Here is a 23271-nt window from a genome sequence, read left to right as displayed (position 1 = left end):
GGATCACTTATATCATTCCAAGATAAATGGAGAGGAACTCACAAGTGCTGGTCTTCCCATGCATTCATTGCCTTTGTTCTTCAAGGTAGTAACGTTGCAGATTTGGAAGGAGGTTGCAATGCAAATGGTACACACACTGCAAATACACTGTACTATGACAGAGTATTTAAGGTGGTGGATAAGGTGTTAATTCAGCATGATGCTTTGCCCTGGATGGTGTCAAGTTTCCCAATTGCTTTTTGCAGCAGTGGGGAGTATTCCATCCAACTCATGGCTTATGCCTTATAGATAAAGTAGACAGGCATTTGGAGGCTCTGAATTGCTCATTGCAGATTTTCCAGTCCTGACCAGATCTTGTAACCACAGTACTGACTGTTCCAGTTAGGTTTGTGGTCTTTGGGATGTGGATGATAGGGATCTGCAATTGCAGTGCTGTTGAACTTCAAGGGGAGATGGTTAGATTCTCTCTTGTTGGTTGGGAATGGTCATTGCCTGTCACTTGTATGCAACAATAGTCACTTGCCACTTATCTGCCCAAGCCTTAAACTCTGCAGATGGAAGGCACAGCATTAGGATTGAGTGGGTTAACACACAACAGAAACATTAACACAGGAAGGAATGAAACATAATAACCAAGTAGTTTAACTTTAGTTCAGAGTTTTATTTTTATTTCATTTCCTAAATCCTAGTTTTAAATATCTTCTGCCATTGAAGACATGAGGAAAGTGCCTTCATTTTACAATCTGCTGCAGCTGAGAGCTTTGACTAAACAACCTGGTCTATCATTACCAAAAAGCAATAACCTGTACTTACACATTCAAAGTAAAAGCAGGAGGAGGCCACTTAGCCCTTCCAGTTTGCCCACCATTTATTGCATCATAGAGCTGTACAGCACAGAAACAGACCCTTCGGTCCAACTCGTCTATGCTGACTGGATATCCTAAATTAATTTAGTCCCACCTGCCAGCACTTGGCCCATATCCCTCCAAACCTTTCCTATTCATATATCCATCCAGATGCCTTTTAAATGCAATTGTACCCTATTTATCCACCACCTCCTCTGGTAGCTCTGTCCATACATGCACCACCCTCTGCGAGAAAAGGTTGCCCCTTAGGTCTCTTTTATATCTTTCCCCTCTCACCTTAAACCTATGCCCTCTAGTTCTGGACTCCCCCAAAATCCAGAACTATTGTCTATTTGCCCTATCTGTGCCCCTCATGGATTTTATAAACCTCAAAGGTCACCCCCTCAGCCTCCAAAGCTCCAGGAAAAACAGCCCCAGCCTGTTCAGCCTCTCCCGATAGGTATAATCATCTAATCCTGGCAACATTCTTGCAAATCTTTTCTGAACCCTTTCATGTTTCGCAACACCCTTTCAATAGGAGGGAGATGAGAATTGCATACAATATTCCCAAGGTGGCCTAACCAACATCCTGTACAGCCACAACATGACCTCCCAAACTCCTATACTCAATGTTCTGACCAATAAAGGAAAGCATACCAAATGCCTTCCTCACGATCCTATCTACATTCAACTCCACTTTCAAGGAACTATGAACCTGCACTCCAAAGTTTCTTTGTTCAGCAACACTCCCCAGGACCTTCCCATTAAGTGTATAAGTCCTGCTCTGATTTGCCTTTCCAAACTGCAGCACCTCACATTTATCTAAATTAAACTCCATCTGCCACTCCTCAGCCCATTGGCCCATCTGATCAAGATCCCGTTGTAATCTGAGGTAACCTTTGATGAGATCTGATGGCTAATCTAAGTGTGGCCCCAACTCAACTCTCTTGTGTACCTCACTATATCCTTTGGTTTTCTTAACAATCATAAATATATCTAACTCAGCTTAAAAGTATTCAAATGACCCAACCTCCACTGGGGAGGAGAATTCCACAGACCAACAACCCTCTGAGGGAAAAACATTCTGATCTCTGTCTTAATAGTGACCCTTTATTTTCAAATTGCGTTGTTACAACAGTACAGGATGTTATTGAGGCTGCATTTAGAGTACGGCACGGTCCCCGTATATAAGAAAGGATATACCGACATTGGAGGCTATTCAAAATAGATTCACTTGGCTGATTCCAGGGATGAAGGGGCTGGCTTATCAAGAATAGCTGAACAGGTTAGGCTTATACCAATTAGGAGTTTAAAAGGAAGAGAGCTGACGTTATTGAAACCTACACGTTTCTGAGGGGACTTGACAGGGTGGGTAGTGAGAAGATGTTGAATCTCGGAACTAGGGAACACAGTTTCAGAATAAAGAGATATTCATCGAAAACTGAGATGGGAAGGAATTTTTTTTTTTTGTCCCTGAGGGTAAACAGTATCTTGAATCCTCCACCCCAGAGAGTTATGCAGGCTAGATCACTGAAGGCATTTAGAGAGGAGTCACATAGATTTAGAATCATAGAATCCCTACAGTGTGGAAACAGGCCCTTCGGCCCAAAAAGTCTATACCGACCCTCCAAAGAGTTACCCATCCTGACCCATTCCCCCACCCTATATTTACCCCTGACTAATGCACTTAAGCTACACATCCCTGAACACTATTGGCAATTTAGCATGGCCAATTCACCTAACCTGCACATCCTTGGATTGTGGGAGGAAACCCATGCAGACACGGGGAGAATGTACAAACTCCACACTGACAGTTGCCCGAGGCTGGAATCGAACTCAGTTCCTGGCACTGTGAGGCAGCAGTGCTAACCACTGAGCCACTATGCCACCCTTCTGAAATACTGGGGAGTTGAGGGCCATGAAGAGTTGGCACAAGAGTAGAGTTCAGTCCTGGAGTCACAGCAGACATCATCTTGCTAAATGGCGGAGGGAGGATTCAGAGGCCGAATGGCCTACTTCTGCAACTTTCCATTCGGTTCTTATGTAGTCTGGTTAAGGCCTGGTTTGGGCTCAACTTTAACTACAGACATTGATTGAATGCTTGATTGCCTCAGGTCAGTCATGAACATTAGGCTCAGAGTGCGGCCTTGGCCTGTAGAATCAAAATCAGGAAGCTTCCCAAAGAGAGAAAGTTGAGCAGAAAAATATCAAAGAGAAGGCAAAATGGTTTCCATTATTGACTGAAACAGTTGGGTATGACTCCTTCAATCTGTACCCAAAACCCAGTTTCACCTCTTGGCTCACCAAGAAGCTATTGGCTCTGGGCCAGTTTCAGCATGTAGAAACAAGATTTACTTGAATTAACTCATTCCTAGCACTTTGCTTTAACTTATCCTTCTGCAGAACAGATTGTTACATCCCCTTTAGTTAGCATCTGGTATGACAAAAGAATTCTGCTGCCAACGTTTAAGTGCTTCTGGACACGATTTCAATATGTAAGGGACAACCAGATCTGAAAGCTCAATGCCTGGAGCACATCTGGGAGAAAAATGAGAAAAATGAATGTTATTTCCTGAGATGCTTTTACAAATTAAAAATTTAAACCGTTTTGAACGCTGCATTTTGGTTGTGCAGACTAGGGTGGCAGCTGTGGTCATATCAAGATTAAGTAGAAATTTGTAGCACAATGAGTAAAATCAAATACTGTATCTCTGTTGATCCACATCAATTAACCACCCGACTACTGGGAATTAAAGGAATCCTTGCAAGAGACAGATTTCCATAGCTTGACATGGGAAATCCAACCAATTTGACATGAAATTGCTAGACTGCAAGGCAATGTGTTGAGAGTAGAAACAGTATTTCAAATTCTATTGTAACTACCTATTGACATTAAGACGTTTTACTTAACAATAAACGTTGTTTACATTTAGCACGTTACAAAATCTTACTGGAAGATGGGACTCGTTCCTGAGACCCCTCATCCTTTTACTGATCATTAATTTTGCAACTACTTATGTGTATGTCCAGAAAAATAAAGGTATGCCCATTTATCATTAACGATTATGATCCTGAATAGATTTGTGGGATTAATTCTCAAATATATATAATGCTCAGGAATGCAAGCTTTATGGTAGCAATGTAAATTAAAGTTGCAATTTTAAACCATGTGCCATAGCATCCAATGAATGATCGAGCTGGCAGAAATATTGACGAGTTCATTCGTCCAGGCGTACAGAAAGAAATTTATCCTGTTTTCCAGGCTAAACACTAGTCACCACAGTAATGGAGTCACATGTCGTACAGAAGGATGGCCAGCACAAATGCCCAGAGGCATAGCAAGAATTAAGAGGCAAGAGGTGTCCCATCTTGAAATGATTCAGGCAATAATACAATGCTAAAGCAATACATGATTAATAATGTAAGGAACTGGTTGTGAGAAATATTTGCTAAAGATATGTTTACTAAGAATTAATGGCAGGAATGTTAGAAGTGATGAAAAGACAGTGAAAATTGCGTGGTTGTGCATTTGAGGTGACACATGCTACAGCAGGAAAGAAAAGAAAGACCATTGGGATCTTCTATGGTACAAACCATCTTGTCTTGATCCACATTTCTGTTACAGTAATAGAGGTATACAGCTCAGAAACAGGCCCAAATCATCCATGCTGACAAGGCTTCCTGGTTTTGTCTTCAGTCGTTTCCCTGGAACGTCACCATCTCACTCTCTTCATTTGAAACTCTCCTCAAACCTCTGACCAAGATATTGGTCGCCTCTCCTAACATTGCTGTCAGTCTTCGTTTTATCACCTGGCTGGGTCCCGGGATGGGATGTTTCATCAGGTTGATAGGTACTATACAAAATGTAGGCTGTTGTTGCAAGTGCCAAATCTTAGTTATATATAAACCTACAAATCAGGAACAGGATCATGAATAAGCCATTCAGCTATTCAAGCCTGTTCTATCTTTCAAAGATGCAGTCACAATAAACCTATATGTTCTTGGACAATGGTTCATGTTGACTAGAGGGAATTCAAACATCTCACGTGTGCCAGCTCAAAAACATTGTGGAAATTGGATGGCTGAAGGCATGACTTTCAATGTTAGTGGAGATTTTGGGGGAGGAGTTTTCATATGCCTGGAGGAAGTTACAGAAATAAGGGAGGTTTTTATAAAAAAGGACCAACAGTTTAAATTTGAGCTATTGGAAGTTGGGAAGTGTTATGGGGGTAGAAAAGATAGTGGAGAGGCGTATCTAGAGACACTACATTAAAGGGAGATCTGACTACAACATAAATGTGATGCACACCTATCACAGGAATGGTATTTATTCACGTCCATGTGTCGAAAAATGGTACCAGTTGTCCAAAGGTAAAATTAACAGTTGAGAAAAATGCACAGTAGAAGTAACTTGGTTGACGGATTGTAAAAATGTCACATAAAACGAAACGATATCAGCTGCAGAGGTCATAAAAACACCCATTGCCCTACCTCAGCTGGTGAATAAACATTATTGTTCTCTTGTTTTTCTACAGCTTGTCATCCAGTTGGCTCATTAGTAATATCATGCAATGTGTAGCACTTAATCATTTTGCAAATCTTGATTGACTCTAAACATGTAAAGCTTTGGCTCAACATCTTCAAGTATTAGTTTAACAGTGGTCTAAGCTGATCAATTTGCCTTGCTGCATCTGCTGTGCAGATGTTATGAAGAGCCACAGGACATGAAGTATGATGGAGTACTATGGTTGCTATCTCGGTAAAGTCAGGCATCTCTCTTTTTCCCTAACTAAAAAGAACTGCAATGTTTAGTTGTTTTGAAGGCATTATATACACCCTCCAGTGCATACACCCTGGATGCATGTTCATAGCCAGGGGTGTTTGGCAAATTTGCTTTTTGAAGTATCATAAGTGAAGGCAAATACAGGAACAACAAAAATTCAAGACAGTTCCCGTGAAATATTAATTAATATTATTGTTCCTCCGTGGTTTGGGACAAGTAGTTGTAGGCAGGGGTGCAGACATTTAGTTGAGAGTGGGACATCATGCAGGGTTTGATTAGAGGACCAGTGACTCTAGGAGAGGCAGGATTTGGGAACAGCAGTTCCTCAAATCACTGAACCGGTCTTTCCCATACTACCTACTCCAGTAACCTCGCAGACTCTGTATCAAGCACTTGCCGCCCTTCCAGAGACAGAATAAGACTGTAAAACATAGCAGAAGTCGGCCATTCAGCCCATCAAGTCTGCTCCACCAATCAATAAGATCATGGCTGATCCGATGATCCTCAACTCCACTTTCCTGCCTTTTCCCAATAGCCCGTATAAAAATCTTTCTCAATCTTGGATATATTTAATGAACCAGCCCTCTGTGGTTCAACAGATTCACTAACCTCAGAGAAGAAATCCTTCCTCATCTCTGTCTTAAGTGGGTGACCCCCCTTACTCTGAGATTATACCCTCTGGTCCTAGACTCTGCCACAAGGGGAAACAGCCATTCTGCATCTACCCTTTCCAAGTCCATGAGGTCTTCTATGCTTCAACAAAGTTACCTCTCATTTCTCTAGGCTCCAACAAGGATTTGCCCCATCTACTCACTCTATTCTCATAAGACACAGTCTCTCCGTTCCTGGTATCAGCCTAGTGAATATTCTCTGAATGGCCGCCAAAGCCAGTATAACCTTCCTTAAATAAGGTTAAATAACTGTTCACAGAATTCCAACTGTGGTCCGACTAACACCTACAGTAGTTTTTGCAAAACATTCCCTTTGAAATAAATGCCAACCTTCCATTTGTCTTCTCTATTACATACGGAATTTGGATACTAGCATTTTGTGATTCACAGACAAGGATTCCCAAATCCTTCTGCTCTGCAGCTTTCTGCATTTAAATACTTTTCAATCCCTCTGTTCTTCCTGCCAAATTACACAATCACACCTTAAATTCCATCTGCCAAGTTTTTGCCAACTTATTAATCTATGTCGCCATGCAAACTGTTTTTGTCATCCTTACCACTACCTTCCCACCTGTTTATGTCATGTGCAAACTTGGCTATAGTACATTCACTTCACTCATCCAAGTCATTAGCATTTATTGTAAATAACTGCGGCCCCAGCACTGATCCCTGTGGACTTCACTCATTACAAGTTGCCTTCTTGAAAATGACCTCCTTATTCTAACACTTGCCTCTATTACTTTTACTTCTTTTACATCTTGGTGACCTAAACCATCATAAGCTATAATCTCAATTGTATATGGTAGCACATTAACTTGCTCAGCTTCTGATTTAGAGTCTAATTTGGAAGTTGTTCAGTATCTTAAGCATTTTTTTCTCTTATGTTTCTTTCTTGGCCCACCTCTGAAATTAAGTCTTCCTGTTAGCATTATTTCAAAGGCTCTTAGCAGTGTTTCCCTCTATCTTGTATTAGTTAATCCTCTATCCATGCTAAAATAGTGCCTTTAACAACATGGGTTCTTAACTGATTAAGTAGACTCATGTGAGGTACTTTATCAAATTCTTTCTGAAAATCTAAATACATTACATCCACTGCTTCCCTTGTATCTATCCACTTTTTACCTCCAGCAATTCTAGTAAATTTGTCAAATATCAATTCCCCTTCATGAAGCCTTACTGATTCTGCTTGGTCACACTATATATCGTATTGCAACTAATTTTCATGTTTTCCCAGTGACAGACATTAAGCTAACAGATCTATTATTTGTCTCCTTGCCTTGTTAAATAAAGGTGTTACATTGTCAGTTTATCAATCTTCTGGTGCTTTTCCAGAATCTTCAGAATTTTTGGAAGATTGCATCCATTATCTCTATAGTTGCTTCTTTAATATTTTAGAATGAATCTCATCAGACTCAGGTCTTTAGCCCCATTAGTTCCCCTAGTAGGTTTCCTCTCGTCATAATTACTGTACTAATTTCCTCACCTCCTTTTGCTCCTAATTAATTAGTAATTTGGAAAGCCAGTATCTTATACTATGAAGACTGGTGCAAAGTAGGTATTTAACCCTCTGCCATTTCCTGATTTCCTATTAATATTTCCCCAGCCTCATTCTCTATGGCTTCACTTTGACATCACTATTCCTTTTTACACATTTAAAGATGATTGTGCAAGTTTACCCTCAAAGTTTATCATCATCTTTATTTTTTTGTTTTGGTCATCTTTTGTTGATTTGCAAAACTTTTCCAATCCTCTGTCTTATATCTAACCTTAGCCAAATTGTATCACTTTCTTCTTTTAGCATGACGTTGCCTTTAACTTCCCTAGTTAACCATGGTTGCCTTATCCATTATTGGAGATCATATTATGGGGAACTTGCCACTTCTCCCAATTACAACAATCCTCCTATTTAAATATAAGCTGAAAAAGGAGAGAACTAGATTCTTAGCATCAACACTGATTGACTTGAGAGCGCGAGTTGGAAGTCAGGGTGTCAGTGGAGTGTGTGCATATCTGTGTGTGCGTGTGTGTGTGAGAATATAAGAGAAAGGGTAGAGAAAGCGAGAGAGGAGAAGAGACACCAAGGAAGGAGAGGGAGGTTTGGCCAGGGGATGGTAGGATTAAGCGTCAGCTAGCCCAAGAGAAAAAGAGAGAGAGAAAGAAGTGTGGGCACTGCTCCCTTTCACTCTTCCATCTTAGGTGATAGATAAAAAGTATTCAATTGTTGTTGATGACCAGCACAGCTTGGAATCTCTCAATTCTTTAATATCTTTTAATCGAGGCATTACCCTCAGAGAGTCCCTCACAACCAAAATCTAGCATCCAAAAGTCATAAAATAGCTCTCAAGGATTTCTCAAATGAACCCTCGAATAAAATTAATCGTTTTACGCTAGAGGCATTCAAATGGCACTGTCAATGACGGCTTGTGCAATGGAGCAACGGCCAATATGGGGAAGAGAAGTTACTGCTTCTGTGGTTCCTGGTTATTGCCAAAGTGAATGCAAAATGGTTCATGTCAAAATAAGTTCACAAATACCTCTTGAATAAACAGAACAGTTGACTCATGTCCTCCTTAATCGCAGCTTATAAAGAATCCATGGCATGTAAATGCAGAGTAATATCTTCGGCATGGTTTTACGCATAGTTAACTGTCCCTGCAGAACTCCATGGACCAGGCAGCACACCCGAGTTAAAAACACAATTAAGGCTAAACCTTATTATAGTCACCAGTCCATGCCCTGACTTTGTTTTAACAGACCACCCTCCCTGAGATTGTGTGTTCTGCGAGTTGTGCACCTCCTGTGTAAACAGGCACTCTCCTGCATCTCCTTTCCCACTGCAACAAATCCGTCATGTTCTTGTAGAGAACACCACTCTCCATTCTTTTCTCCTGTCTTTACTGTACCTCTCGAGAGCGTACCAGTTTACATTCCAGGGTTGTAAAAACAAACAGGTGAGAAACTTGCAGGTGCATTGTTCAGAATTCCCAATGCTTTCCAAAATGAATAACTGTGCTTTTGGATTGTACAATTGCAAATGTCGCTCCTGTATTTTAACAGGCAAAGGCAGAGAAACCCAGTAAATATACATCTGTCACTGTCAGAGCAATAGAGTATTTGGTTAGGCATCAGTTAATCAAACAAAATCATCTTAGACTTATCATTGCTTCTGACTAAACTTATCACATTTCAGAAGGAGGTCATTACAGTAGCAGATAGTGTCTAGGGAATGTTGCCTATAGGATATCCAGAGACCATTTGTTAAGGGCCACAGAGAAATTATCAGGAATTGGAGGTAACCTAGTGGTGGTAAGTGGCTTTGGGCTATGTGAGAGGGAATCACATAGTGGTTTCTCTGCTTTGTATTAAATAACAAATGCCGTTCCCCTGGGCTGGGGCTTCAACATTTTAACACATATCCTAATTGTTCTGTCAGGATCTGAAAGAATGAATACTGACAAGTGTCTTCAACAGCACCTCCCCGTGATGAGGTAATATGGGCATAGGATCTGAAAGGAGCAAGAGCCACATCCAGGGCCTCCTCATTGTCTGTAACCACTTCTATGGCATCAGGGTAACTTGCATTTACTTGTTAACATGCAATAAACTACTATTTTGTTGAAGAGTCTTGTTCAACTTGTGTGTGGTTTTCTTTTATCACACTAGACCAAGTGGGGCCTGTAGACTGCTATCTTGAAAGAGGATGGAGCAAACACACTCTTCGTGAACAATAATGCATACATGGTAGTCAACGGTAAGGAATGCTGATATAATATACTGTGCAGTGGTGTGGCTTTCACTTAACTGCATCATATCACGTGCAGTAGTAGTAATGCAGATAGTTAGCAGCAGGAAGAGCTGATTATTTAAGTATACTCCAGCAGAAAACATATTGGCAAGATTTAACAAAACAAGACCTCCAATCAATTTGAAAATAAACCTTGCAAACTTGGATAGAGATGGGCTGAAGCAGGAGAGTTATGAATTTCCTGGAGCTGTTGAATTAGTCAATGGCAGTTGCAAATTGCATGATGTGCAGTTCATAATATTATACCTAATTCAATAAAACCATTAAGGAAACAGGAATCATTTATTTAGTCTATGAATAGTGGGATACATCCAGAAAATCCACGAAAAATTCAGCCACCCCCCCCCCCCCAATTTACTCTTGAAACGTGGCTATATATATTAGCTACAGAAGATGGGAATCCTGCATTTGGACCACAGCACAGGAAAATACTCCAGTACCAGCCAGAGCAACAGCACTGGTATTTCTGAAAATTAAAATCCTTCTCAGCAAGGAAAATGAAAAATCACATCAGGAAAACCTGGCATCAGAAATAATATTTACAGGAAGACTTAATTTCAGAGGTGGGGCAAAAAAGACACATAAGACCCATCTTCGAGAAAACAAAGATACAGAATAATTTCCAAATTACACTAAGTCAGAAGCTGAACAAGTTAATGTACTGTTATATGAATTGAGATTATAGCTTATGATGTTTTAGGACACTAAGGTATAAAAAAGTAAAACATACTTTTGAAGAAGTTCTGAAGGGTTTTAATTTTAACCTCACAACAAGTAAAACTCTTGAAAGAACAAGATTTAACAGATGGGTTCAGCATGATTGGATATCCATACATAGTTGATGATCTCTACAAGTTAGAGAAATAATATTTTAAAAAGGACAGAATTAATGTTGGATTGGTTGTTTTGGTCAGATTTGTTGTAACGAAAAGATGATTTAATCCTAGAGAAAGCCATACAGGTGGGGAGTAAAGCTGAAGACTGGACGATGTTGTACAGATCAATCCTTACAGGAGGACATTAACTTTATCACAGGAGCTCAATGGAATCCATTCAAATTGTACTAACCAAAGAAGATGCATGTAACAAAGCAGTATAGTGAGCAGAACCGACATTAGATACTCTCAGTCTTGTTAGCTGTGGAATGGGAAAACTTCACACAAGTACGAACAGTGCCCAAGTATTAAAAATAATCGGTCACTTCCAGAAAATTCTTTGAAGGGTAGTCACAAAAAGCAAGAAGTCAGATAACTACTCATACAAAGAGGTTCATGGGATAACTTAACAAGGGAAGAAAGCCTAAAGCGTTCTGAAGGGAAACAAGTGATCCAGCCCCAACATTTAGGAAAGAGGATAATCATGTCCATGGGTATCTCACCAATTTCAAGCTTGATGTAGTGATGAATGTCACTATATTAGCAGATAGAGAACTATGGTTGAAAACATACCGTTTACAAAGTGCCCCTAGATGTTCCAGGAGGTTTACCCACTTGACATTTAAGATATGCTGCAACAACTGATTAATACATGAGGAATCAGAAGGCAGACCAAATTATATATTCACACTTCACAAGCAAGAGTTCTCACTCCTGAGTCTGAACATGAATGACCTCTATCGTCTTCAAACTGTAAGACAAATCAAACCAGTCAAGAAACAACTGGTCCGGAAAAAGCCAGTCAAGGAATATTTGTTAACAATTACCTGGTTGCGGAATGACCAAAAGACAACAGGTAATGGATTTCATAGACTCCTTAAACTCAAGACAGAATTCTTGGGATATCTGGTCGGCATGGACGGGTTAGACCGAAGGGTCTGTTTTCATATTGTACACCTCTCTGACTCTAGTTGTGTAGGCATAAGAAAATTGTTTCATGCTGTCAACAACAGATATTGGCCAGAAAGACACAATGGCTGAATCAAATATGACAGGAGCAGAGGAGAATGTTTGACCATTTGTTGGTATTTTGTTGAAGGTTGTCCAGACCAAAGGTTGAATGGGCCATGGAAACATTTTGAGCACTGAAAGCATTTCACGATGTGGACGACTCACTGATGAATGGTGGAAGATTGATTGATTTAGCTTCACTTAGCAAAGATATGTGGCAAGAATGGTCATTTTCTCTTTAGTTGGAGATGGTTATGGCCTAGCACTTGAGTGGCAAGGAGTGCAATTTGTCACATATCAGCCCGAGCCTGCTTTTCAGATCACACTGAATGCTTCAGTATCTGAAGAGTTGCAAGTGGTGCAAAATATTGTGAAATCATCAGGAAATACATCCACTATATTGTCAGAAGTGGGAATAAGGTCATTAATCAAAGTCAAACAGTAAGAAATAGCCAACAGCATAATGCACATTTTAGTTAATTCAAGACACTTTTTAAAATATCAAAGTTAATCCCCAAGTTCAAATTTTGATGATTAATCATTATTTCTGATTCCTCAGTGGAAGGTATAATCCTCTATTTCATTATTTACTGCCGGCCATCTTGTCTCTTCGAAGAAGTTAATTCCAGTGAGGTCAAAATGTCAACAGAAGTGCAAGGGGAAAAGGCTGGGCTTATTTAACAGCTGCCACTAGAGTGAAATGGCTGGAGAACAACATATATGGCATTCAAACTAAAAAGGAATCACATTTTAAAATTACCATAAAACATATGATTACAAAATGTCACTTAACTGACAGCCATTTTTCACACAATATGTTTGAAAATACACCTAAACTATATCCTTTGTCTGAGAGACAACCATACCACACTGGGAAATAAAATACTTCCACACTTCTTGGAAACTGTTTTCCTGTGATCTTTTAGGTTTCCTTTGGAACACAATGTTTTCTGGGCTGGTAGGCTTCTAGAATATTTTCTAATCAACTGTTGAGAGATGTTATGACACACCTCCGCAAGAGGTGGGACTTGAACCTGGAACACCTGGCTCAGAGGTAAGAACATTACTCACTTAGTCTTCTACCATTGCAACTGTTGAGGTAACTGCTTGAGTGAGGTTGACAGAATATTCTTCAGATTTATCCTCGCCCTGAAAAAATGTTTATCCTTTACTTTTACTCTCCTGATGATGAGATGGTTTGAGAGTCTATCATTCTGATGAGGAATGAACCTGACTTCTCAGGTGGACGTAGAAGATTTCACAGTCATTAATCGACTGTGAGCAGGGGAGTGGTGGGCATCCTAGTGGCCTGGCTGAGATATTTCAGTCACTATCATGACTCAAATAGATGATTGATAAATAGATGATTACATTGCTGTGCACTTTTCTTATTCATTCACAGGATGAGGGCATTGCTGGGGCTAGATCAGCATTTATTGCCCATTGCTAGTTGCTCAGAGGGCAGTTACAAATCAACCACATTGCAGTGGTTCTGGAGTCTCGTATAGGCCAGACCAGGTAAGGACAACAGTTTCCGACAAGTGGTCTTGGCCATCATTAGACTGTTAATTCCAGAGTTTTTTTTTAAGTGAAGTTAAATTTTGGCTGGATTTGAATCTGGGTCCCCAAAACATTATCTGAGTCACTGAATTAACAGTCTGGTGATAATGCCACTAGGCCATCACCTCCCCATTGAAACTTGACACGTCCCGATCTTTATTTTCCTTCTATGCTCCACACCAACAGCCATCCATTTAAGTTCCCCTCATGGCTGGGAGGACAAATGCATGATCTGGAACAGACAAGGCCAGAAAGGAAAATGACAGCAACTATCACTATACCTTCAAACTCCTTTTTCACGTGGGAGAAAGTCCAAGCCACGTCACAGAGGTTCATTCAGACAAAACCTGATGCTGAACAAAAGCAGCAGCAATTAGGAGGTAAGAGAAAAGGTCTGCTCACACAGTGGGCTTTAGGAACGATTGCAAAAGGAGAAGAAAGTAGAGAATTTTTTCCAAGGGAATTCCAGAGCACAGAGCCCAGCTTCTGAAGGCATGCCTGCCAATGGTAGGACTCTTGGAAAATGATTAATTCAGGAAAGGAAAGGAAATCAGTCAATATTGTGAGCTATGAGCATTATCATCACTTCAGGCTTCAACATTAGAGATGATCTATTTACAAGAGGTATTTTCAAAATCTAGGTAATTTACCTCATGATTTTATGGAACATTAATATTTTGATAATAAATGATATATGTTTTCCATTAAATGTAGTTTACACAAGTTTTTCCCAGTTTAAGGATGATGTAATTCGACAACCATATCAACATTAATGCAGTGTCACGCACTCCTGTACAGACACAATACTGGAGTCTTGTGTATGGTCAGCTCGATACGGCAATCCCAGATGGTCAAGCATCTCATTTAAATTTTACAGAAGTGAAAAAAACTATGTTGGCATATTTGCATCTGCTATTCATCAAATACTCTTGGAATACGTGAGCTATGCTTTACAAAGTAAGCTCATTTTATCTGAACAGGTTTTGAAGCATATTAGTATACATGGGCTAATTCATGAACTGTGTGTGTTTTAAAGAGAATGGCTCTTTTCAAATTGCTTACTCGAATTTTATATACCCAAACTAAAGTTCATCTCACTTTACCATGGAGCAACCAAAGACATGATGAAAGAGGAGGTAATTGAGATATCAGTGGCCTACAAAATGAGGAAGAGGAGGCATTTGGAGAGCATATGTGACCTTAAAGTTTATAAGTCACCATCCGAAGGCACAGTGGAAAATTAGGGAGGAACATGAGGAGGTACTAGCCATAATCTTCCAAACTTCTTTCAAATATAGGATTGATACTGAAAAACTGTTCCAGTCTTAGTTAAATCAGGATGTAAACGTAAACACAACAGAACAGATCAGAGAGTTTCACCTTAATGGACTTAGTAACAAAAATCCAGGGAAAATTAACAGTGACTTGGACAACCATGAGTTACTTGACTGGTAAACGGAAAATCATTTCAATCAAAACTGCGTTCAGGTTTTCAGTCAGGGCACAGAGAGAGATGAGCAGAGTAATCAGTCGATCTGTTGTATTTGATAAAATGTTGAGGGGTTAGTAGCAGGATCACTGCTTCTCTTGATGTTAACGACCTAAACCTGGGTGAACAATCTCAACATGCAGATGGCACAAAATTGGAGCTGTTACTATATGTAAGGAGGATATTGATGGACAGTAAGTGAAGACCAACAGGTTAATGGAATGGGGGATAAGTGGCAGTTAAAATTTAATACAGTAAGTGTGACATGATACATTTTGGCAGAAAGATCTAGGAGAAGCAATATAAAACAAAGGATAGAATCCTAAATGGAGTGCAGCAACTAAGGATGTTGGGCAGGTTGAGAAAGCATACAGATGCTGCAATAAATATTAATAAAACAATGGCTGAAGCTTAAGGGGTGCCAAATTCAGGGCAATTCATTTTGGAAAGGATGCAAAAGCCTCTAAGAGGTGCAAAACATGTTTCCACGAGTTTTGTTTCCAAGAATGATGGAGTTCAGTTATGTAGATATTTGAAGATGCTAGGATCGATCTCTTTAGAGAATGCTTTAACAGAGGTGCTCAAAATCAGCGAGGTGCAGGCAGAGTAAATCATGAGAAATCGCTCCCATTGGTGAAAGAGCCAGAGGAGGCCATTTTAATATGATTGGCTACAGAACCAGCAGCAACATGAGGAAACATTTTTATGCAGAAAGTGCGATAGAGTTAGCTTCTGCTTGGACTTCCAAAAAGAAATTGAAGAACAAGTACCTGAGGGGAAAGATATTTCAGGGCTATAGGAAAAGGGCAGGACAATGGAATGTATTAATTTAACCTTGCAGAAAGTGGGCACAGACTTGATGGCTGAACAATCTCCTTCTATCCGCTTCCATTTTATGATTTCGATAATAGCATTTAAGCAGAAAGGTAAATAAAGCAATGGCATTGGGCTGATGTAGGTTGTTTTAAAATGTTAAGAACCGAGTGGATAGCAGGGTTAATAGTAAATGTGAAATGTGTAAAGGATCAAAATTGTCCCAGTCTAACCCAGCCAGCGCCATTTTATCTTCACTGAATGGAATGTTAGCCGAAGCTCCATGAGTGGGGCCTAATTTAGATCTAAAAACCATGGCCCTACAGTAAGATCGAAACTGCCATATTTTAACTGATGTTTGAGAGGATCTCCGGAGACTACACGTTGAGGAAGAGGAGGCATTTGGAGAGGATGAGGGACTTTAAAGCTGAACCATGGTTACCAGGGTGACCAACACAGGCTGCAATCTGTGCTTGCGAGGCATTGACAGCTATGGTGCTGCTAAGCAATGCTATGTTGGGTCCTGGCCCAAATCTTGCTCCTGCCCTCCGGCCCCACCGTGAGGATCAGGAGGGAGACTGCCCTCAATCATTCCAAGAAAGTTCGGGCTTCATCTTCCAACAGGATTCAAACCGTTAACTCTGTTTCCTGCCAGACATGTTTCTTTTCTGCAGCACTTTCTGTTTCTGCGCTAGGCCTCCAGATGACCTCCCCACAGCAGGAGGAAGGGTGGAGGGGGGGATGGGGCGTTTTCACCACCTCGCTTGTCCCTCCAATTAAAATCAATCCCAATATTAGAGTGAGTGAGACAGACTGACAGTGGCTATGTGAGGGCGAGAGAGGCCTTCCTGAACATATAGAATGCAGAGCTCTGTTAATATGCTGCTGTCAGTCATTCTCTTTTGTATGCTGTTAAAAACAAAATAAGACAGCCATCTTAAAAGATCTAAAGGTGAACAAATGTTTCAGGCAATGTCTCTGTCATGGTGCAGAGTGATTTTCTCAGCATTCATCTTATTTGAAAAGCATTACATATCAAATTCCCAGCCATACTCATGGAGTACTGGCCTCTCTCGGTTTACATCAAAAAAAACATTTAATTGATAACACACCAAGGTAGATGATCTAATTGAAGGCAAACTTACAAATGCCATATTTTCCTAAATATTGCCAGGTCAGTCCAACTTTCCACTTGACCCTTCTGCCCCAGTTATAAATGAAACAGAAGTTCCCCTGACGCCATGACTTTTCTGGATTTCGTAAGTCAGTTCCTATTAACGGAGACGGTTTCCTTATTCAGTGAAGACAATTTCCTTGGCACTGATTCTGTAAGGGGTTTCACTTTGTCATTCTACACCTTGAATTAAAGAGTGACTCAATCCTCACTCAGGCAGGCCACAGCAAGATGATTTGTTGCCGTCATTTGTTAATTTGCAATTAGCTGCAGCTAACCACATCTTTGTTTGTGGTTCTTTGGAAAGAGTGAGAACAATTCCAAATCAGATGCTAGCTGAGACACTTAGTTAAGTCCAGGAAGGCAATAAGGATGAAAGCAGACAGAAAGGATACTCATTCCAAACCAGTCAGGTCCACGTTAAATAAACAAATTGGCCTCCACCGGCCGAGGGAGTGGGGGCAGAATTAATCTGCTATCTCATCTGGAGATCTGGTGAGGAAGCAGTGACAGTTTCCCTACCAGTTCAAACCTGCGTGCAACTGCATTGTAGGCTAGAGGATTTCTCAGCAGTATGTTCGAAGAGCATGTTTCATGTTTTCGTGGACCAGGAAGAACATGAATGTTCCTCTGAGCCCCACATAGAAATCTTGGCCATCCCCTGCCCGCTGGTTCTGAGAGTGACTCACAACATGCCCTTCTTACCAATTGACTGACTTCTGGGGTACAATTACTGTACATAATCTGCTGCTACCCAAATTTCCACTCATGTCCTGCAGGAATCCCTGTTAGGTTTGGAGTGGAAAACGGTGGGATGGACAATGAGACCCAGAACTTACAGTACCTATGCAAGCGTGATCACCAAGGCAACCCGATGGTCAGCAATCTGGTCCTACCAGAAAGTCGGATTTGCAATACAAGCCAACAAAGCACATCTACGATATCTGCCTGTTAAAACGGTAGCATTTGTAGTTGCCCTCAGTTTATAGAGCCACAGAAAAATAACTCCATGGGAGTCACAGTGAACTACATTATTTACATTTCAGAAATCCAAATTATATTGTTGGCGAATGGGGAGACTCAGGAGACAAACTCAAATTTTACAGTAAGGTTATCATTGTATGAAAGGAATGGCTTGTTGTGCACTCTGGGGTCCTGTCCCAGAGGCAGCAGCTCAGAATGTCACTTGGCAAAGGATTCATGAGTTGACGTAGAAGCTAGCACATCTTAAGCAAGCTGTCAGAGCAACAGCAAGCAACATTTCTAATTACTGTATGAAAAAATTATAAGAAAGGCATGCCACAAGGTGTTGCCTATTGCAACATTTACTGCTGACCCATCTCATGCTGTTCTATCTCTGACAGCCAGTTGGTGTGGGGAGAATCCGAAACTCGTCATTATGTCCAACAGGTGTATTCGTGGAGTAAAACATTACAGATGTATACCTCCTGATTTCACTCTTGCGTCAGTATGTGTTCCTTTGTGTACGTTCAGAAAATCTGTGACTTTAAGAGGTGTGTTTTGTCCTGGTTTCTTTTACAGCGTGTTTGGGAGAATATGTGCTGAGCAATCTATGAGAAGCTAAACAACTCGTGAGACCTTGGGATTTTTAATAACAAATTAGAACTATAGAAGCAGCCTGAGTGGGTGTGATTAAGCTCTCACAGATCAGGATTTCTAGTTTTTTAAAAAAGTTTTTTAGATTTAGCTTTAAGCAGTTGCTGTTGTGGGCTTGAAGAAGTGCAAATTATTTCTCCCTCTCTCAATTACAGCCAAAAGCTGAGGGCCCTCTTCCTAGGCTGCCGGATTGCGAGTGAGACAAAATCTGCTTTTTCTGAAGTTGTCTTTTTGCCAAAGTGTTTGGGATGTTAGTATGTTGGAACAGTTAATTAGTAATAGTTACTATATATATTATTCTGTTAAGTTTTCCAATAGTGTTGTTATTCTAAGTTGTCCTTTCTTTTGCTGTACTTTAACTATAGTGTTTGAATAAATTTTGTAACATCGAGTAGTCTGACCAGTCAAATTGCATCTGGGACATAGTACTTTATATGTGCCTTTAAAATAAGAAAAAGTTAGGGTTTGAGCTACCTTCTTAAAATATTTTAAGGGAATCTGGTCTGGTCCATAACAGTATGGTAATCTTGAAGAACCAACTCTTATTTTTCTTGGGTTTTCATTAGTTTGTACAATCACAGGTAAGGAAGTGAAAGTGCTGATTAATGAAGAACTTGAATAATCATGTGGCTTTCATCAACAGCCTCACCTAATTCATCAGCCAGTAAGGAGGTTATGGAGAAATTGATGGGCTTGGCCTCTGATGCATAAAAAGGGTGCACATAGGGAATGAAGGAAGAACTCATAAGCAAAAGGAACTTCATAAAGTGGAATTATTCACCCTAGATGTTGTAATCAAAATACTTTGAAAGAACAACTACTTACTCGGTTCCCTCTACCTGAAGTACAGAACAAGCCATTGATCATTAAACAGTCCACAGTCTACTGAAAATAGTTTCAAGAAATGACATATCAAAAGGTTTGAATTGTTTGCAACATAATAACAACACCAGATGGGTTCTACAACATTGTACTCTTTAATATTTTACAGTTTGAACATAAGAACAAAGTAGTTACTTTCCATATGTCATCTAAAATAAATATTGTTACTGAAAGAATGCAAAAAATAAATACACTTTAAAAAAAAGTAAATTAAGTGTCTTCAGCACTGATGATACAGTATTTGCTGCAACCCATTCATTTTAGCCTACTGATTATTTTAGATGGGCAAAGGTAGGCTTACCAATGGAGGTCCTGCTCAAAATACGTAAGGCAGATCATGCATCACAATTTACAAGTAACAGATAATTGAGAATATGTGAGTAGCAGCAGAGGCCAACAAAAAATAGATTTGTATAGTGAACACGTAACTGTTAGCAAACAGCGAGGATGCTGTGTTTATCTGGAGAAACTGGAAACACTGACAAAAAAAGCAAATCCAAATTGAAATTGCATTTGATGAATCAACAAATAGGTATTATTTGCAAACTACTATTGACAGGGAAAATGGCTTTAGTTGGCTACTTGAACATGAAACTAGTGGTTAATGTGTCTTCTTCAATTACTTTTACTTTAACAACAAAATAAAGCTTAAAATTAAAGGGTCTTTATAGAACTGCATTTTGTTACTATCTTGTTTCATCAAGGGCCACAGAGTATCAGAGTATTCATCAAATACAAGAGCTGCAGTGATTTAATCTGTGTCATGTATGTACGCAAAAAAAATTAGGAAGTTTGGTTAAAATTCTTATGAAAATGATGCCTGTGAGAAAATAAAATGCACTATATCCCACTTGAGTTCAAATAACTAAAGGTCAGCGCATAAAACTATGGACAGTCTTTACTAAATTTTTCCAACCCTCTGAAGATCTCTACAGCTGCTGAATGTAACTATGTTTCTTCCTTCATTTAAGAGGAGAGTGCAAGTCCCTCTTGCCTTTCACAATGGTCAGGTTAGTTTTTACCATATCCTGTCTTTCTTTTTTAAAACGGAGTTCTCAATTTCCACAAAAAAAAGGCTCTAATGGTCTGCTTTTCTCATCAAAATACAAGCAGACTACAATGTCTTCTGATGAGGATGGCAATTCTGTTCTTGTGAGGACACAGGGGTTTATTGAAGGACTGGAGAACTTATCAATCAGAAATTAACATTAGACTGATTGAACAAAGAGATGCTCAGAAAGGATCAGATTGACGTAGTCAGAGTAGGGAATGGCCAGGAATTTAAAGATTAAAATGAAAATATGAATACTTGATTTAAAAATATAGTTCATTCATTAATATCAATTACAGCAAGGCTAAAGCATTTTCAAAATGCATTTTATTTGACAATATTGTTCAGGTAATGACACACCAGCCACCAAGATTACATGTCAAGTTGCCAATGAGAGAATTCTACAGCTTGCCACAGCTAGAGCTCAGAGAAGCTTTACCAATGTAACCAACAAGACAAATGAGTGACTACAACATATCCAACTGCTCGCATATTTTCTACATGCAACATTGGTTATTGACCTACACATCTTAAAAGGTGGAACTGGAAATAAAGGGTTTTGCAACATTTTTATTAGTTTAATAGAATAAGCAGCTCCCCATGTTTTGCAGGGACTGTAAGCAGCTGCTGAGCTCACTGAGGACAGGTAGCACCAAACATATGGCTAAGATCTTTTGCAATGCTGGCCACAAGTGAAGCAACAAAAGCTGCATCATCACAAATGAATGGAGGTACTTTCCCATTTGTTCTATTGCACTGGAACCAATGTGTTTAGAGGTAATAATCTATAAATGGCTACAAACATGTAACTGCAATGAAACTTGCAGTCACCAAGTTATTTTCAAAGAAACAAAGAATAGTCCCAATAATGCCCAATTGGATTTTCTTTGATTCAATGCATCAAGTAGTGTGCCCTAATCAGGATACAACATTAATACCTGTGATAGCTCATAGTCTTCTTCCTTCTGCCTTTTTTAACCTTAGAATATTGTACTTTTTTTCCTCTGATACTAATTGGAGCATCCACCAACTATGACTGGAGATTCCCAGCAAGAGAAAGGCCCAATGAATGGAATCCATCTGTTAGGTGAGCTTAACAGAGTTCTGCAGTAATGAGATAAATACTCATCTTCTATGTGAAAGTATTTTATATATATATAAAGGTAGCAGAGCTAAGTTACTTTAATAATATTCTGCCATCCACATACAATTTGCTATTCTTTTACATTGCCCTGGATTCTGAAATGAGAGGAGGGTTTATTACAGCAAGTCCCACATTATTTTCAATGTGCAATCTGGGTTTTTGTTGACTTAATTGCAGACAGACCCAAAAATTTGTGTCTGTGGATATTAACAGCACCCGTCAGAAAGATAGCATTAAAAAATGTGCATAACAAAAAGTTCCATCCTTGCATTCATGATTAAAACAATCATTAAAGATACAGACTGTACAAAATTACACTTTCTATTATACAAATGATCTGGTTTTCATAAGTTGCAGTTATAATCTGCTGCTATTAAAAAGAACTCCCTATACACAAATTTACAAATCATTAATGGTGTTTATAGGGCAACCATTAACCAAGTGAAACCAAAGGAAAACAAATTATACATTATCATTATTTTTTCCAATATAAAAATGTTTCCATTCTATATCTAAAACCAGACTACTATTTAGTTTTATAATTAGAGATATGTGACCATTGAAGCCAATTTTTCCAAAGGCTTTTGTTGAACAGAACTTTAATAATGCCTTTTATTTATCATAAAGCACCATCTTAGCTCTTGACCTGAAAATGTAACAACTACATGGAATGTATCCCTGACAACAATTGGTCTTCAAATCCATCCCTTCTTCTTATAAAAAAATTACTTATGTAGCTATCACTTAAGTTACATTCAGAAACAAAATTAATTACAGCTCCCTGGAATTGACCACACAAGTATTATGACCCTGTGCAGACACATACAATCACAAGAGAAAAAGAGAAAGAATACTATCATACCGAATTCCATGGTCCTCGATGCCATAAAACACCACCAGGACAAGGATGCATGTTGCACTGTTCCCTATCTGGAGGCTTTTCCAAGATGTCACAGTTTTGGTCATTCAGTCTTTGACCATTTGGCAGTTGGCAGATGACCAGCCTTGTTCTTGTCCCACCATCACATGGTTGTGTACACTGCGTGAGAATCAAAACCCATTATTAGAACAGGGTAAACAATAGGTTAACCGGGAGTTGTGCTTAACTGGGACTTGATCTCAAGTGTATAGCTTTGCTCAATAGGCTGCATCCACAACTTGTACTTTGTGTTGATCTTTAGTGGACTTCAATCAGTCATAAGCTAAAGATTTTACTGGGTCAATAGTATCTTTCTATCTGTATGATTTGGTTGCGGATTCAGCAGCTTTATCTATTTTTGGACTTACTTGTCAGAAACATATTGTAATCATCAAATCAGGTCTTTATCCAAGATGTGAAAAGATTGCTATTAGGCTGGTTCACACAAAGCATGATCATTCACAACAACACATGCGGCACTTAAATAGCACATTTAACGTCTGTAAAGTCCAATTAAGTCAAAATAAAAACCAAAAGAACCATAGATGCTGAAGATCAGAAACAAAAACGACAGGTCTAGTCGCATCCATGGAGAGAAATCAGAGTTAATGTTTTGGGTCCAGCGACCCTTC

General features: G+C 39.5%; 1 protein-coding gene and 2 long non-coding RNA genes across 7 annotated transcripts in view; 2 read left to right on the top strand and 1 right to left on the bottom strand.

Moving 5' to 3' along the window:
* Positions 1–9919, top strand: part of LOC148146793 (uncharacterized) — a 66159-nt gene extending 56240 nt beyond the window's left edge. For all 4 annotated transcript variants that reach the window (XR_015760491.1, XR_015760489.1, XR_015760492.1 and 1 more), the window contains one exon: positions 9733–9919. This is a non-coding gene — a long non-coding RNA (uncharacterized LOC148146793). The remainder of the gene's footprint in view (positions 1–9732) is intronic.
* LOC122559510 (A disintegrin and metalloproteinase with thrombospondin motifs 20) overlaps positions 1–23271 on the bottom strand; it is a 384605-nt gene that overhangs the window by 114874 nt on the left and 246460 nt on the right. For both annotated transcript variants that reach the window (XM_043709081.2, XM_087997440.1), the window contains one exon: positions 22583–22759. In XM_043709081.2, the coding sequence (XP_043565016.2) occupies positions 22583–22759 (177 nt within the window). The remainder of the gene's footprint in view (positions 1–22582; positions 22760–23271) is intronic.
* Positions 9964–13922, top strand: LOC148146792 (uncharacterized). Its single transcript, XR_015760493.1, has 4 exons — positions 9964–10050; positions 12917–13044; positions 13393–13508; positions 13737–13922. It is a non-coding gene; the product is annotated as an uncharacterized LOC148146792 (long non-coding RNA).

The sequence above is a fragment of the Chiloscyllium plagiosum genome, unplaced genomic scaffold (genome assembly GCF_037043375.1).
Source record: "Chiloscyllium plagiosum isolate Xiang-an unplaced genomic scaffold, Cpla_swu_hap1 HiC_scaffold_19, whole genome shotgun sequence".
NCBI lineage: Eukaryota > Metazoa > Chordata > Chondrichthyes > Orectolobiformes > Hemiscylliidae > Chiloscyllium > Chiloscyllium plagiosum.
The sequence above is the reverse complement of the archived record's forward strand: the minus strand, read 5'-3'. Positions and strand labels throughout refer to the sequence as shown.